The sequence below is a fragment of the Podarcis vaucheri genome (assembly GCF_965113315.1).
Source record: "Podarcis vaucheri genome assembly, chromosome: 7".
Taxonomy (NCBI): Eukaryota; Metazoa; Chordata; class Lepidosauria; order Squamata; family Lacertidae; genus Podarcis; species Podarcis vaucheri.
Genome location: NC_138765.1, coordinates 80,617,789 through 80,630,857, shown reverse-complemented (window position 1 = coordinate 80,630,857; position 13,069 = coordinate 80,617,789). Strand labels below are relative to the sequence as shown.

Below are 13,069 nucleotides of genomic sequence, written 5' to 3'. Positions count from 1 at the left end.
TTCTCCTTAGCTTGTCTCTTTTGACCAGACTGACACATACTCAGTCCCAAGCATGCTGCCCTTCCTGACTTTCTCAGTTCCACAAAAGCTTTCCTTGGAACCTCTGGGCTTCATCCTTGTCCCTTCCAGCCTACTTCCTCTTTATCTGCCATTCCCTTTATCACTTTGTGGGTCTTCATCCCCCACAAAGCCGCTCCTGTCTCTAACACCCCGTGAACTCATCCCAACTCAAATGACAATTTCCCTTTCCCTTACAGAAGCCCGACTGCAAAGATTCCCTTGCAGCTCGTGTGTATCTCTGCAAAAGCCTGTCTGTCCCAGGAAACTTCTCTGCCACAAGCACAGGGCAGGGAGCCTGTCGCTGCCTCCCTGTGATCTGCAGATTTCTATTCCAGCACAGAGGAAAGGATCTATATTGTGTAGCGGTTAGGGTGTGGCTCAAGGACCCTGGATGCCAGGATTAAAATCTCCACTCTGCCATGAACCTCACTAGGTGAACATCCGTCAGTCAGACTCGCCATCACAATGAATATCATTTAGAAAGTGTCCAGGTTCATAACCAAATGACTATGTGTCGTTATCTGGGGGAAAGGGGTGTGACAATTACCTGGTAATACTCATTGATGCTCCTCAAGGATTTGTCAGCCAGGATTGTTGAAATTGAAATTTCTTTGTCGTCTTTGCCTAGCCCTGTAATAAGAATCAGGTGGCTGCTTTATTCATGTTACAACTGTTATGTTCCCCACCACCACCCCTTAAATTACTGGTTCAAAATACATGTCCTCAGCTCTATACTGCACTGTAATATTTAGCTCAGATGAGAGCCAGGTAAATAAGACTTGGGGGGCCATATCTGCCCCCCCCCCGGCTTGAGGTTCCCCACCCCTGATTTTGAGCAAAAAAACAACCCCTTGGACAGCGTGAGATGGGGTAGTTCAATTGTGAGGTTTAGCTTCTTGGGGCCTTAATACAAAGTAAGCAACTTCCTGCCCAGACTTCCTGTCGGCTCCTGCAGAGGAGAAAGGAGAGCCACCTTACCGTCAAACATCATGGCATCGCCGTACCCCTCTTGCTCCTTCTCCTTCAGAAGCTTGTAGCAGCGACTGGGGCTGGCCAGAAGCAGGCGGAAACCCTGGAGAGGAACAGAGGGAGTGAAGTGAGACAGGTTGCAAAATGTACTTGCAGCGCAGGGGTAGCCAACATGGTGCCCTCTGGAACTGCAGCTGCCTACCAGCTCCATCGGTACGCAGGCCGAGACCCTACCTGCCCACAGACTGTCTTGCCAGAGTGGTGACCTGGAAATGACAATTAATCCAGAATGCGGCAGCTAGACTGGTGACTGGGAGCAGCCGCCAAGACCACATAACACCGGTCCTGAAAAACCCACATTGGCTCCCAAATTTTCCAAGCACAGTTAAGTGTTGGTGCTGACCTTTAAAGCCCTAAACAGCCTCGGTCCTGTATACCTGAAGGAGCGTCTCCACCCCCATCGTTCAGCTAGCATGAGATCCAGCGCCGAGGGCCTTCTGGCGGTTCCCTCATTGCGAGAAGTGAGGTTACAGGGAACCAGACAGAGGGCCTTCTCGGAAGTGGCACCCACCTTGTGGAACACCCTCCCATCAGATGTCAAGGAAATAAGCAGCTACCTGACATTTAGAAAACATCTGAAAGCAGCCTTGTATGGGGAAGTTTTTAATGTTTGATGTTTTAGCGTGTTTTTAATATTCTGCTGGGAAATGGCCAGAGTGGCTCGGGAGGCCCAGCCAGTTGGGTGGGGTATAAGTAATAAATTATTATCATCATTATTAACTAAGTTGCCAACAGCTTCTGTTCACTGCCTTTTAGATTGAGTGGGTTTCAAAATATGAGGGAACAAATATCCTCTGAGTAAACAGGTTAAAATGCACTTAAAGGCTGAAAGCAGTGGACAGGGTGTACCTGTCAGGAGCTGGAGTCAGCAATAAAACACCCATTGTCAGGGGCTTTAACTCTTTATTCAAAGAAACCCAAACAGTGGTCACAACAACTCTTGGCAGTAGAATTGAAGTAGCCTTCCCACCACTCCCTAACACTCCCCTGGGTCCTTCCCTAGTAATCTCAGATTCCTTCGCCTACTTTCTCATTACTCTGACGTTTTTATTTCTCTTCATGTTCTGGGAGACCAAGGGGGAGAGGAGCCAGTCATGGCAGCAGGGGGAGGCTCCCTGGGTTCTTCTGCAGCCAGCCTTATCTCTGTCTCCCAGCCCCTCTCCTGCCTCTGCATCTGGACTGCTCTCCGCCACAGCCTCTTCCTGCTCACTAAACCCTGTTGCCCCTTTGGCTTCTGGTACCACCACCTCTTCATCGTCCGCTTCATCGTCTCCCTATGACCACTCATCACCCCACCACCAATCCCCTGGTTCTGAGCCTTCTTCCCTTCTCCAGTTAGTGCCTCGCACCATCCCTCTGCACCCACAGCAGTACCTTTCTGTCAGAGGCTGGGACAAAACACATGAACTCATCCACATGCCCCACCAGCAGCCAGGCAGAATACAGTTCGATGGGCGATTGTACTTCCTGGGCATAGAGGAAGTCCCGCACGACTTTGACCATCTTGTCCCCGTGAGGCCTAGGAAGTAAAGAGAGGCAGAGTTCACTTAGGGTTGGCATCCATTCCAAAGGCAAGGACTTTGCCACTGCAAAAGCACTACCCAGCCCAATCTCATATCCGCCAGTGCCTGGTCCATCAGGGCACACCAGGTGTTCTCAACAGACTTCTCATCCGCCTGCCTCCTTACAACCAGCCCAGATTTTTAAAAAAGAACATATGATAAAAAGAATCGTTTAATCTTTTTATCATATGTGGTGGTCTTGTAGTACGGTTGAAGCTTACTGGGAAATGATATACAGTGGTACCTCAGGTTAAGAACTTACCGTATTTTTTGCTCTATAAGACTCACTTTTTCCCTCCTAAAAAGTAAGGGGAAATGTCTGTGCGCCTTATGGAGTGAATGCAGGCTGCGCAGCTATCACAGAAGCCAGAACAGCAAGAGGGATTGCTGCTTCCGCTGCACAGCGATCCCTCTTGCTGTTCTGGCTTCTGAGATTCAGAATATTATTTTTCCTTGTTTTCCTCCTCCAAAAACTAGGCGTGTCTTGTGGTCTGGTGCGTCTTATAGAGCGAAAAATACGGTGGTTTGTTCCAGAGGTCCGTTCTTAACCTGAAACTGTTATTAACCTGAAGCACCACTTTAGCTAATGGGGCCTCCCACTGCAGCCGCGCCGCTGCTGCACGACTTCTGTTCTCATCCTGAAGCAAAGTTCTTAACCCGAGGTACTATTTCTGGGTTAGCGGAGTCTGTAACCTGAAGCATACGTAACCCAAGGTACCACTGTATAATGAATTGAAAAGGATGTTTAAAATGACTTCTGTAAAATAGCAAGAATGTTACTCGCCCCAAAATGGAAAGAAGCAGAAGTCCCAGCAAAGGAAGAATGGATACAAAAAGATGAAGAAATGGCATAACTTACCAGACGAATAAAAAATCAAAATAACTTTTTTTATAAAAGAATGGAAATGGTTTAGTGAATATTTACAGATAAACTGTAAGCAGATAAGAACATTGGCAGGGTTATTGTAGTAACCTGCAGTTCCATCAGGGTAGATAAATAGATGAGAAAATTAAATGAATTTGGATACGCAGAAGGTATTTAAAAATAAATGTAAGGAATCGCAGAAGGGGGGGAGGAAGTCAAACTTTGAAATGCTAAAACGATTGTAAAATTTATGAAACCTATAAATTTGGAAAGTATAAATAAACTTTTTAAAAGAAAACCAGCCCATATTGAACAGCCTAGATTGATCAATGATATGGCTCAGGATAAAGCAACTTTCTGTGTACCTCCTCCCCCCTTCCCACTGTTGCCTGGGCTAGAATGAGTCATGGGTAAAGAAGCAAGCTGAAAGGGAGAAGACGAGGCGGTCCAGAGGGCTTTGCCTGTGCATGCGGGTCCTTGTCAGATGCTTCACCATGCCAGCGCTTTCTCTCCCCCCCCCCAACACACACCCTCTCCACCTACATGGGTAAGGCGCTCCCGATGATGACCCTCCCCAGGGGGTACTCTTTGCCCCTGACGGTCACTGGAGGGCTGACTTCGAGGTTCCCAAATGAGTCCAAAGTGGAGACGCTGTTGCCTTTGCCTTCTGCCTTCCGGGTCACGTAGCCAAAATCCGGGCCCTGGGGTGGGGAGCAAAGGGCAATAGAATTAGGAGTGATCTTGGCGATAAGATCTTTGAAAATGACCTTGTGTCCATTGCGTTTGAATCGCAGAAGCTACAGGGTGGAGTGATGCAGAAAGGGTGCTCGTGTGGGCAATTCAAATTGTGTGTGGCTGGTTGCAAAATTCAATTGCCAATATACAGATCCTGCAGAGTGTATGGCACAAAGCGAAAAGATGGCTAATACAGATTAGGTAGGCAGGTAGATGCATGCATGCATTGCCATTATCCTAATCATTTTATTCATCGCCTTCTGTGCAATTTTCTCAAGACAATGCACTTCAGAAACAGCAAAAAAGCCAAAGTTTCAAAACAAAACAAAACAAAACAGCAGATAATAATAATAATTTATTATTTGTACCCCGCCCATCTTGCTGGGTTTCCCCAGCCACTCTGGGCGGCTTCCAACAAAGTATTAAAATACAGTGGTCTGTTAAATATTGAAAGCATTAAACATTAAAAACATTAAAAGATACATTTGAAACAAGCCTAAAACCCTAATAAGTGGACGCTCGTGGTAAACATGCATTTATCCAGTTGGGAAAGGCTGTTGGAACAAAATTGTCTTCATTGGTTTCCGGAAAGGGCAGATCCAGTGGGGAGGAAGACTACTCCAGACAAAAGGAGCGGCCACAGTGAAGGTCCTGCTCTAAATCACAGCAGAGTGGTCTTCCAAGATCTTTGGAACTTGCAGGAGAGAATATACTGCAGACCACAGTAATCTACCAGGTCTCTAGCACATTCATTCATTTTCTCTACCACCCTTCAACCAATGATTGTAGGGTGGTTTACAGCATAGAAACACAAAAACGTATTACACGGAGATGGCGGAACTGACAGCAAAATTAAGAGCGCCAAAAGACGATGTGTTTGTCGAAGAGTGGAGATCCCTTTAGGGGCTATCTGGGAAAATATTATAGTCAAATGAAATGGCAGGTGGGACTGGAAATATACCGTAAGTAAAGGAATGAGAATGATAAAGGAATGTAAATTAGTATATATGTTATAGATTAAGTATTACATTTATGGCAGTAGATAAAGGGTTTGAAAAGAAAATCATGGAACTAAGGATGGGAAGTCAAAACCGTTAAGAGAACATTGTAATGAAACTGAATAGAACTTGTTCAAATTGTATGAAAAACAAAATGTTATATTTTAAAAACCCACATAAAGGGAATAATATAATAACAAACCAGTATCGGGGCAGGCAGACGGGGGTGCAACTGTGGAGCTGCCTTATCACTCAAACCCTTCATGCAAATTGCACTATTGCAGGATAAAAAAAAACAAAAAACAAATTCAAAGGTTCTAATTTGAAGGCAAAATAAGGCAAAGGCGGGAGGGGTTCCTACCAGAACTGCCTTAAAGGGAAAGCCATCCAGCTCTCCGTTTCTTGGGGAGTCGAAGACCACGGGAAAGGACTTGTGTGGTGCTTGCGTGTAGCCGATCTCCATCTCATCCTGGTGCCATTAAAGAAAACAGGGAAGAAATAAGACATCTGTGCGGGCAGAAGAAAGGAGTGAGGAACCCCAAGACCCTCTGGCCCTTGGAGCCAGTGTGGTGTAGTGGTTAAGAGCAGTAGACTCATAATCTGGGAAACCGGGTTCGCGTCTCCGCTCCTCCACATGCAGCTGCTGGGTGACTTTGGGCTAGTCACACTTCTCTGAAGTCTCTCAGCCTCACTAACCTCACAGAGTGTTTGTTGTGGGGGAGGAAGGGAAAGGAGAATGTTAGCCGCTTTGAGACTCCTTAAAAAGGTGAAGGGACCCCTGACCATTAGGTCCAGTCATGGCCGACTCTGGGGTTGCGGCGCTCATCTCGCTTTAATAGCCGAGGGAGCCGGCGTACAGCTTCCGTGTCATGTGGCCAGCATGACTAAGCCGCTTCTGGCGAACCAGAGCAGCGCACAGAAACGCCGTTTACCTTCCCGCCGGAGCGGTACCTATTTATCTACTTGCACTTTGATGTGCTTTCAAACTGCTAGGTTGGCAGGAGCAGGGACTGAGCAACGGGAGCTTACACCGTCACGGGGATTCGAACCGCCGACCTTCTGATCGGCAAGTCCTAGGCTCTGTAGTTTAACCCACAGCGCCACCCACGTTTGGTATCAAATCCAAACTCTTCTCTTCTTGGAACGCTCCCCAGGCTGCACGCTTCACAACTCTGCCTTGCACCCTCCTTGGCCGTTTTTGCCAGGCTGATAAATGGTAAATACATTGAATAAAATAATTCAATAGTTTGCTCACACTTCCACCTGCCTGCCCGCCCCCCCAACGGACACTCCAACCTACCTGGATCCAGCGGTCACCTCGATTTTCTGCTTCTGGACAGATGATCAATCTGCAGCCAGCTTTCTTGGACAGCTTGCTGATCTCTACCACGAAATCTGTGTTGCCTTTTATACTGCATGTCAAAAGGCAGAAAAATGGGCATCGATGAACAGCAGAGCAGGAGAAGGAAAGGAAGGCTTCAAAAGAAGATTAGCTACAATGGCTATGCTCCAACTCCACTGTCCGAGACTTCTGAATTTCAGTTGCTGGAAATCCCAGGTGGGGAGCGTCACTGAAATTCTATTGATCCAGAATAGTTCCCAATGTATAGTTAGAGTAAAAACTTAAACACATTGCAGGATTCCAAAAAATAGACCAGAGGCAATTTCATTTCATCCAGCAGAGCTTTACTGCTACTGAAGGCAAATGAGTATAATGGTCACAAATCCAATACATTCAGGATTGGCACCGTCCATAAGACATGCAGTTGCAGCAGGCTTACAGTAACTAATAATAAATCTAAAACTTAACACTAAACATACCACAGTCGTACCTCGGAAGTTGAATGGAATCCATTCCGGAAGTCCGTTTGACTTCCAAAACATTCGGAAACCAAGGCACGGCTTCCGGTTCGCTGCAGGAAGCTCTTGCAGCCAATCAAAAGCTGTGGAAGCCGCATCGGACGTTCGGCTTCCAAAGAACGTTCACATACCGGAACACTCACTTCCACGTTTGCGGCGTTTGGGAGCCAAAACTTTTGACTTGAAAGGTGTTTGGGGATCCAAGATGTTTGGGGATCCAAGGTATGACTATACAGTGGATGCACGTTTGCAACCCGCAGTGGCGGGTCTGCGCATGCGCAGGTTGCAATTCTGTGCATGTGCGACCGCCGAAACTTGGAAGTAACCCCATTCTGGTACTTCTGGATTTCAGCAGTCCGTAACCCAAAAAACCGCAACCTGAAGCATCTGTAACCCAAGGTATGACTGTATATACAAAACACCGCACCAGAAGGAAAAGAGATAGAAAGAGAAAGTGAAACCTAGGCTCCTTCTGGCCCTATTTTATAGTCAACATGACCTTGACAGAAGAGATAAGAGAACCAGCTTAAGCCAGTTTCTCTCCAGGTATAATCCAGGGGTAGGCAACCCAAGGCCCGCGGGCCGGATGCGGTCCAATCGCCTTCTCAATCTGGCCCACGGACGGTCCAGGAATCAGCGTGTTTTTACCTGAGAATATGTTCTTTTATTTAAAATGTATTTCTGGGTTATTTGTGGGGTCTGCCTGGTGTTTTTACATGAGTAGAATGTGTGCTTTTATTTAAAATGCATCTCTGGGTTATTTATGGGGCATAGGAATTCGTTCTTTTTTTCCCAAAATATAGTTCGGCCCACCACATGGTCTGAGGGTCCATGGCTGAAGAAGGTTGCTGACCCCTGGTATAACCCAAACATCAGGAACATTCTGCTTGTTTCTTTCACACAGAAGCTTCCAGAACCCTCTTGAATTAAGTAGAATAGGAAAGATTTCTACACATCAGATCAATACTTTCTGCACTAAGAAATGCAAACTGACAGGGAGAGCTGCAGGGCTTCTCTGATGTTCTCAGGCTAGTGATGCTTCGCTTGAACGACGAAGCCTACCTGAGCTCTGGCATTTCTGGTCTTGGATCTCCAGACCTGAGTTCCAGTCTTCCCTCTGATCCTGATTGGTTTCGACCACAGACACGGCTCTCAGTCCCTGCCTCACCTCAGACCACCATCAGTGTCCCATCCCTGATGTGGCACACCTGATCCATGAGTCCTATGCTTGTGCATCTGTGCACTGGCTGAAGCTCTCACCTGCAGACGTAAACCGTTATCGGCTGCAAGGTATTGGGGGTCATGATCCACGGAGCGACGCGGAAGACAACAGTGTCGTTAAAAATTGGGGCCTCAGGAAGCGCCTGTAGTGGAGGAGAGCAGAGGCCAGCTGAGAAAGAGGTTGGAAAGAGAGACTAAAACAAGAACTATTCAGGCACATGACAGTCTCAGCTCCAGGAACCAGCATGCCTAATGGTCAGGGGGAAAGGAGAGCTCCAATCCGGCAGCATCTCAAGGGACAGGGATGTCACAGATTTCCCACCCCAACAGTATAAATGGGAAGAGTTGTGATGGAGGCAGGGAGGGGCAGTGAAAGCAAGTGATGGTCCAGGTTAGCAAAATCTAGAGGACCAAAACTCCTCCGAGAATAAACAGAAGCTATTGCCTCTTATCTTGTACCCAAGAGGAGGCGTGGAGAACATTTCTTCCAGCAGGTCAGTCCCAATACCCCACTGTATGGGATCCCACAATCAGTCAATTAAATTAAATTAAATTAAATTAAAATAATGGGCCTCCTGGCGGTTCCCTCACTGTGAGAAGTGAAGCTACAGGGAACCAGGCAGAGGGCCTTCTCGGTAGTGGCGCCCACCCTGTGGAATGCCCTCCCATCTGATGTCAAGGAAATAAAAAAACTATTTGACTTTTAAAAGACATCTGAAGGCAGCCCTCAGGGAAATTTTTAATCTTTGTTGTTTTATCACTTTATTTATTTATTTATTATTACTATTACTATTATTATTATTAATTATAATAATAATATTCTGTTGGGAGCCGCCCAGAGTGCCTAGGGAAACCCAGCCAGATGGGTGGGGCATAAGTAAACAAATCATCATCATCATACCCCATGGAATTTTCTGCCATGAGACGTGGTGAGGGTTGCCAGCTTGGGTTAAATTCCAAGGAGGACAATTGGGAGGATAAAATGCTAGGCCTGAGCGCTTACCAGGACGGCATGCTTCATATCTTGAATTTAGCTGCAGAAATATAACATGAGCCCAAGCCCAAATGGGTTGAGATAAGGTCTTGGGCAAGCAGGCAGTAGTTGTATTCTGCTGTGGCAGCCAAGACATTTGCCCTGCATTTTGCCAGCTCATGTAGAGCCCCAAGCTGTGTTTTGGTGAAAATAATGAGTAACCCTGGGCTTAAAAACAAACAAACCCTACAGTCCTGGTTTTCTCCTAAGACAAGAAAAGGAGGCTACGGTGAGGAAGAAAAGACAATAGGCTGTTTTATTCTCCGGAGAAATTCAAGGAGGAGATAAGACTGTCAACAGATACTAGTCACAATAGCAATGTTCCACCCGTATCAATTGAGGCAGCAATGCTTCTGAATCCCAGCTGCTGGGAATCCCAAGTGGGGACACCACCGTTCAGGTCCTGCTTGCAGGATTCCCATTGGGGATCTGGTTGGTCACTGCGAGGCTAGAAGGATGGATTGGATGCCTCCCCCACCCCCAGCCTGATTCAGCTGCAGGCCTCTTTTAATGCCCTTAATTATCCAACACCCCAGTAACCCCTTGCCTTTCTGACACATTTCCTTTTTTGGCTGCCCATACCTTGGCGGTGGCTTCTAGCAGAGTGGCGTGGAATGTCACGAGTCCAGAGAAGCCAATGTCAGGAAAGGCCAGCCCTTCCACATAGAAATGGTGCTCCTCTTCGTCACAGGAAGGTTCCACCACATAGGAGGATTTCCCATGACCCAGGACGTGCTTGTGCTGACTGAGTTTCTTTCTTTTCCCTGTAAATCAAACCCATCATTTCTCATACAAAATCATGTGCCTGTCCCTCATTCATTCATTCGTTTGTTTACTTGCTTGCTTGATTCTGGAAGCAAACTCTTCATCACTGTCAAATAAACTGGTTTTGATTAACTAAACCACTGGAACTCACTGCCACATGGCTGGGTTAGCTGAATCGGTAGAGCACGAGACTCTTAATCTGAGGGTCGTGGGTTCGAGCCCCACATTGGGCAGAACTTTCCTGCATTGCAGGGGGTTGGAGTAGATGACCCTCGTGGTCCCTTCCGATTCTATGATGGTGATGAATTAAAGATTTTCTTGTGTAACAAAAAAGGACATATAGTATCTCCATTTTCACGCCAAGGAGTTGTGTTCACACATGAGCTAAGAATATCAGGATTTAGAGTAGGGATGGGGAATATATATATATATATATAACATTTCAAAATATTTATTTAGATAAAGGTAAAGGGACCCCTGACTGTTAGGTGCAGTCGTGGACGACTCTGGGGTTGCGGCGCTCATCTCGCTCTATAGGCCGAGGGAGCTGGCATTTGTCTGCAGACAGCTTCCGGGTCATGTGGCCAGCATGACTAAGCTGCTTCTGGTGAACCAGAGCAGCACGCAGAAACGCCATTTACCTTCCCGCCAGAGTGGTACCTATTTATCTGCTTGCACTTTGACGTGCTTTCGAACTGCTAGGTGGGCAGGAGCAGGGACCAAACAACAGGAGCTCACCCCGTCACAGGGATTCGAACCGCCAACCTTCTGGTAAGCCCTAGGCTCTGTGGTTTAGACCATAGTGCCACCCGTGTCCCTTAAATATTCATTTAAAATATTCATTTAAACAACCTTAAATCAATGACTTCCCTTCTTCTCATTCTGTGGTTCATTTTGCATACCATACATCCCTGCATATTTTACATGAACCAAACCATTCAGTAATCCATTGTTACATCCATCAAAACGTATTTACACTATTGAATTTATCTTGGGGAACACATCTGTGGCTCTCCAGATGTTGCTGGACTCCAGCTGCCATCTGGCCCTGCATGGCTAATGGTCAGAGAAAATGACAGCTCTGATGAAACAGCATCTGGGGAAGTCACAGGTTCCCTATCTCCACATTAAAAAGAAGCCAGAACTGTGAAGAGGGCAGCTAGGGACAGTGAAGGCAAGTGGTGGTCTAGTTTGGAGATGTGAAACTTGCAACCTTCTCAGATGTTGCTAGACTCCAACTCCCATCAGCCAATCAGAGCCAGTCTGAGACATTTTGGCACCTGAGATGAATCACCGCTGCTTGAGAACCCCACAACACTTACCCTGAGCATGGAAGACTCCCACTTTGTCGGCGTCCGATGCAGAGACGTGGAGAACCAGCTGGTGATCCTCAAAAATGTCCTCAGGCCCACGTGTTGTCAGGATCATCAGCGACATATCCCTGCGGTCTGGAGAGAAAAGCAGAGGGAAACTGACTGTAGTTCAGTAGCAAAGCTCTGAGCTGGATGGAGTTTAAGCCAACCATCTTTACTCAGAGCTGGGGTAGCTCAGCCAGTAGAGCAGGAGACTTTCAGTTTCAGGGTTGTGGGTTCAAGCTCCACGTTGGGCAAAAGAGTCCAGCAAAAAAGACCCTTTCCAACTCTACACATTCTAAGAACAATGAGGAAGAGATTCTTACTTTAATTTAGGGGAAGGATCAGTGTTCGAAACTCCCATTGTTCTCAGCACATTTTTGCGACAGGGAATTTCATTAGCGCAAGCAGTTTCTTAGCTCTGGGTGCAGAAAGATTTCAGATTGAAACTGCAGAGTGGAAGGAAAGGAGGACCTTTTTCTGCCTCTCCACTTCCAGCTACTCTCTGAAGACTGGAGAATAGACTCTCTTAAGAATATTAGGGGGGTGGGCGGGGGGAGGACTAGACCATGTGAAAAATGAACATTAGATTTTAGCTGCAGTTCATTCATCTTCAGCTTTGTATTGTTATAAAAAAGCACGCCTAGACAGTCGGCTGTTGTGCCCATAACCTAGGTTTAAGGTGCCATTTGGCTCCTAGCTTTCATCTCTCAGTTTCTAACACAATTGATGAGTGCAAAATCTCCCAGGTTCAGTCCCTGGCATCTGTAGGTAGGGCTGGGAAGAGACGATTCAAAAAAGCCCTTCCTTCAGAACAATGAGGACTAGAATCTTGCTTTTTAAGGGAAGGGCCCCAACTCAGTGGCAGAGTGCCTGCCTTGCTGCAGAAGGTCCCAGGTTCAATTCCTGGCATCCTCAGGTAGGCTGAAGCATCCCCCCTGCCCTGAGCAGCTGCTGCCATTCAGAGTTAGCAGTACTGAGTGAGACCCCATGAGTCTGACTCAGTGTAAGGTATAATAATAATAATAATAATAATAATAATAATAATATAATTTATTATTTATACCCCACCCATCTGGCTGGGTTTCCCCAGCCACTCTGGGCAGCTTCCAACAGAATATTAAAATATTATAATCTATTAAACATTAAAAGCTTCCCTAAACAGGGCTGCCTTCAGATGTCTAAAAATCTGGTAGTGGTTTTCCTATTTTACATCCAGTGGGAGGGCGTTCTACAGGGCGGGTGCCACTACCGAGAAGGCCCTCTGCCTCTAACTTCCCTGTAACTTGGCTTCTTGCAGCGAGGGAACTGCCAGAAGGCCCTCGGCACTGGACCTCAGTGTCCAGGCAGAACAATGGGGTGGAGACGCTCCTTCAGGTATACTGGACCGAGGCCGTTTAGGTAGCCTTGGATCCACCAGTTACTGACCCAAAAACGATTCCAGCTTCTTGTCCTCATTGTCCATTTTATCTAGAGGTTCGTCCCTGTCGCAATTGACCAAGAGGATGGCTCCTTTGCCTTCGGGTCCCCACGTCCAGTTTTTCTGCAGGGACAAAAAGCATCAACCACGAGGCTTAGACCCACCACAA

At 46.8% G+C, this 13,069-nt stretch overlaps 1 protein-coding gene across 1 annotated transcript in view; it reads right to left on the bottom strand.

Moving 5' to 3' along the window:
* The window catches only part of LOC309536178 (protein-arginine deiminase type-3-like), a 30,881-nt gene that overhangs the window by 3,034 nt on the left and 14,778 nt on the right, over positions 1–13,069 (bottom strand). Inside the window, exons 5-14 of the mRNA XM_082230132.1 lie at positions 12,909–13,023; positions 11,451–11,576; positions 9,946–10,127; positions 8,370–8,473; positions 6,550–6,661; positions 5,611–5,718; positions 4,060–4,217; positions 2,464–2,608; positions 1,039–1,132; positions 608–690 (exon numbers count right to left, since the gene is read on the bottom strand). Coding sequence (XP_082086258.1) covers positions 608–690; positions 1,039–1,132; positions 2,464–2,608; positions 4,060–4,217; positions 5,611–5,718; positions 6,550–6,661; positions 8,370–8,473; positions 9,946–10,127; positions 11,451–11,576; positions 12,909–13,023 — 1,227 coding nt within the window. The remainder of the gene's footprint in view (positions 1–607; positions 691–1,038; positions 1,133–2,463; positions 2,609–4,059; positions 4,218–5,610; positions 5,719–6,549; positions 6,662–8,369; positions 8,474–9,945; positions 10,128–11,450; positions 11,577–12,908; positions 13,024–13,069) is intronic.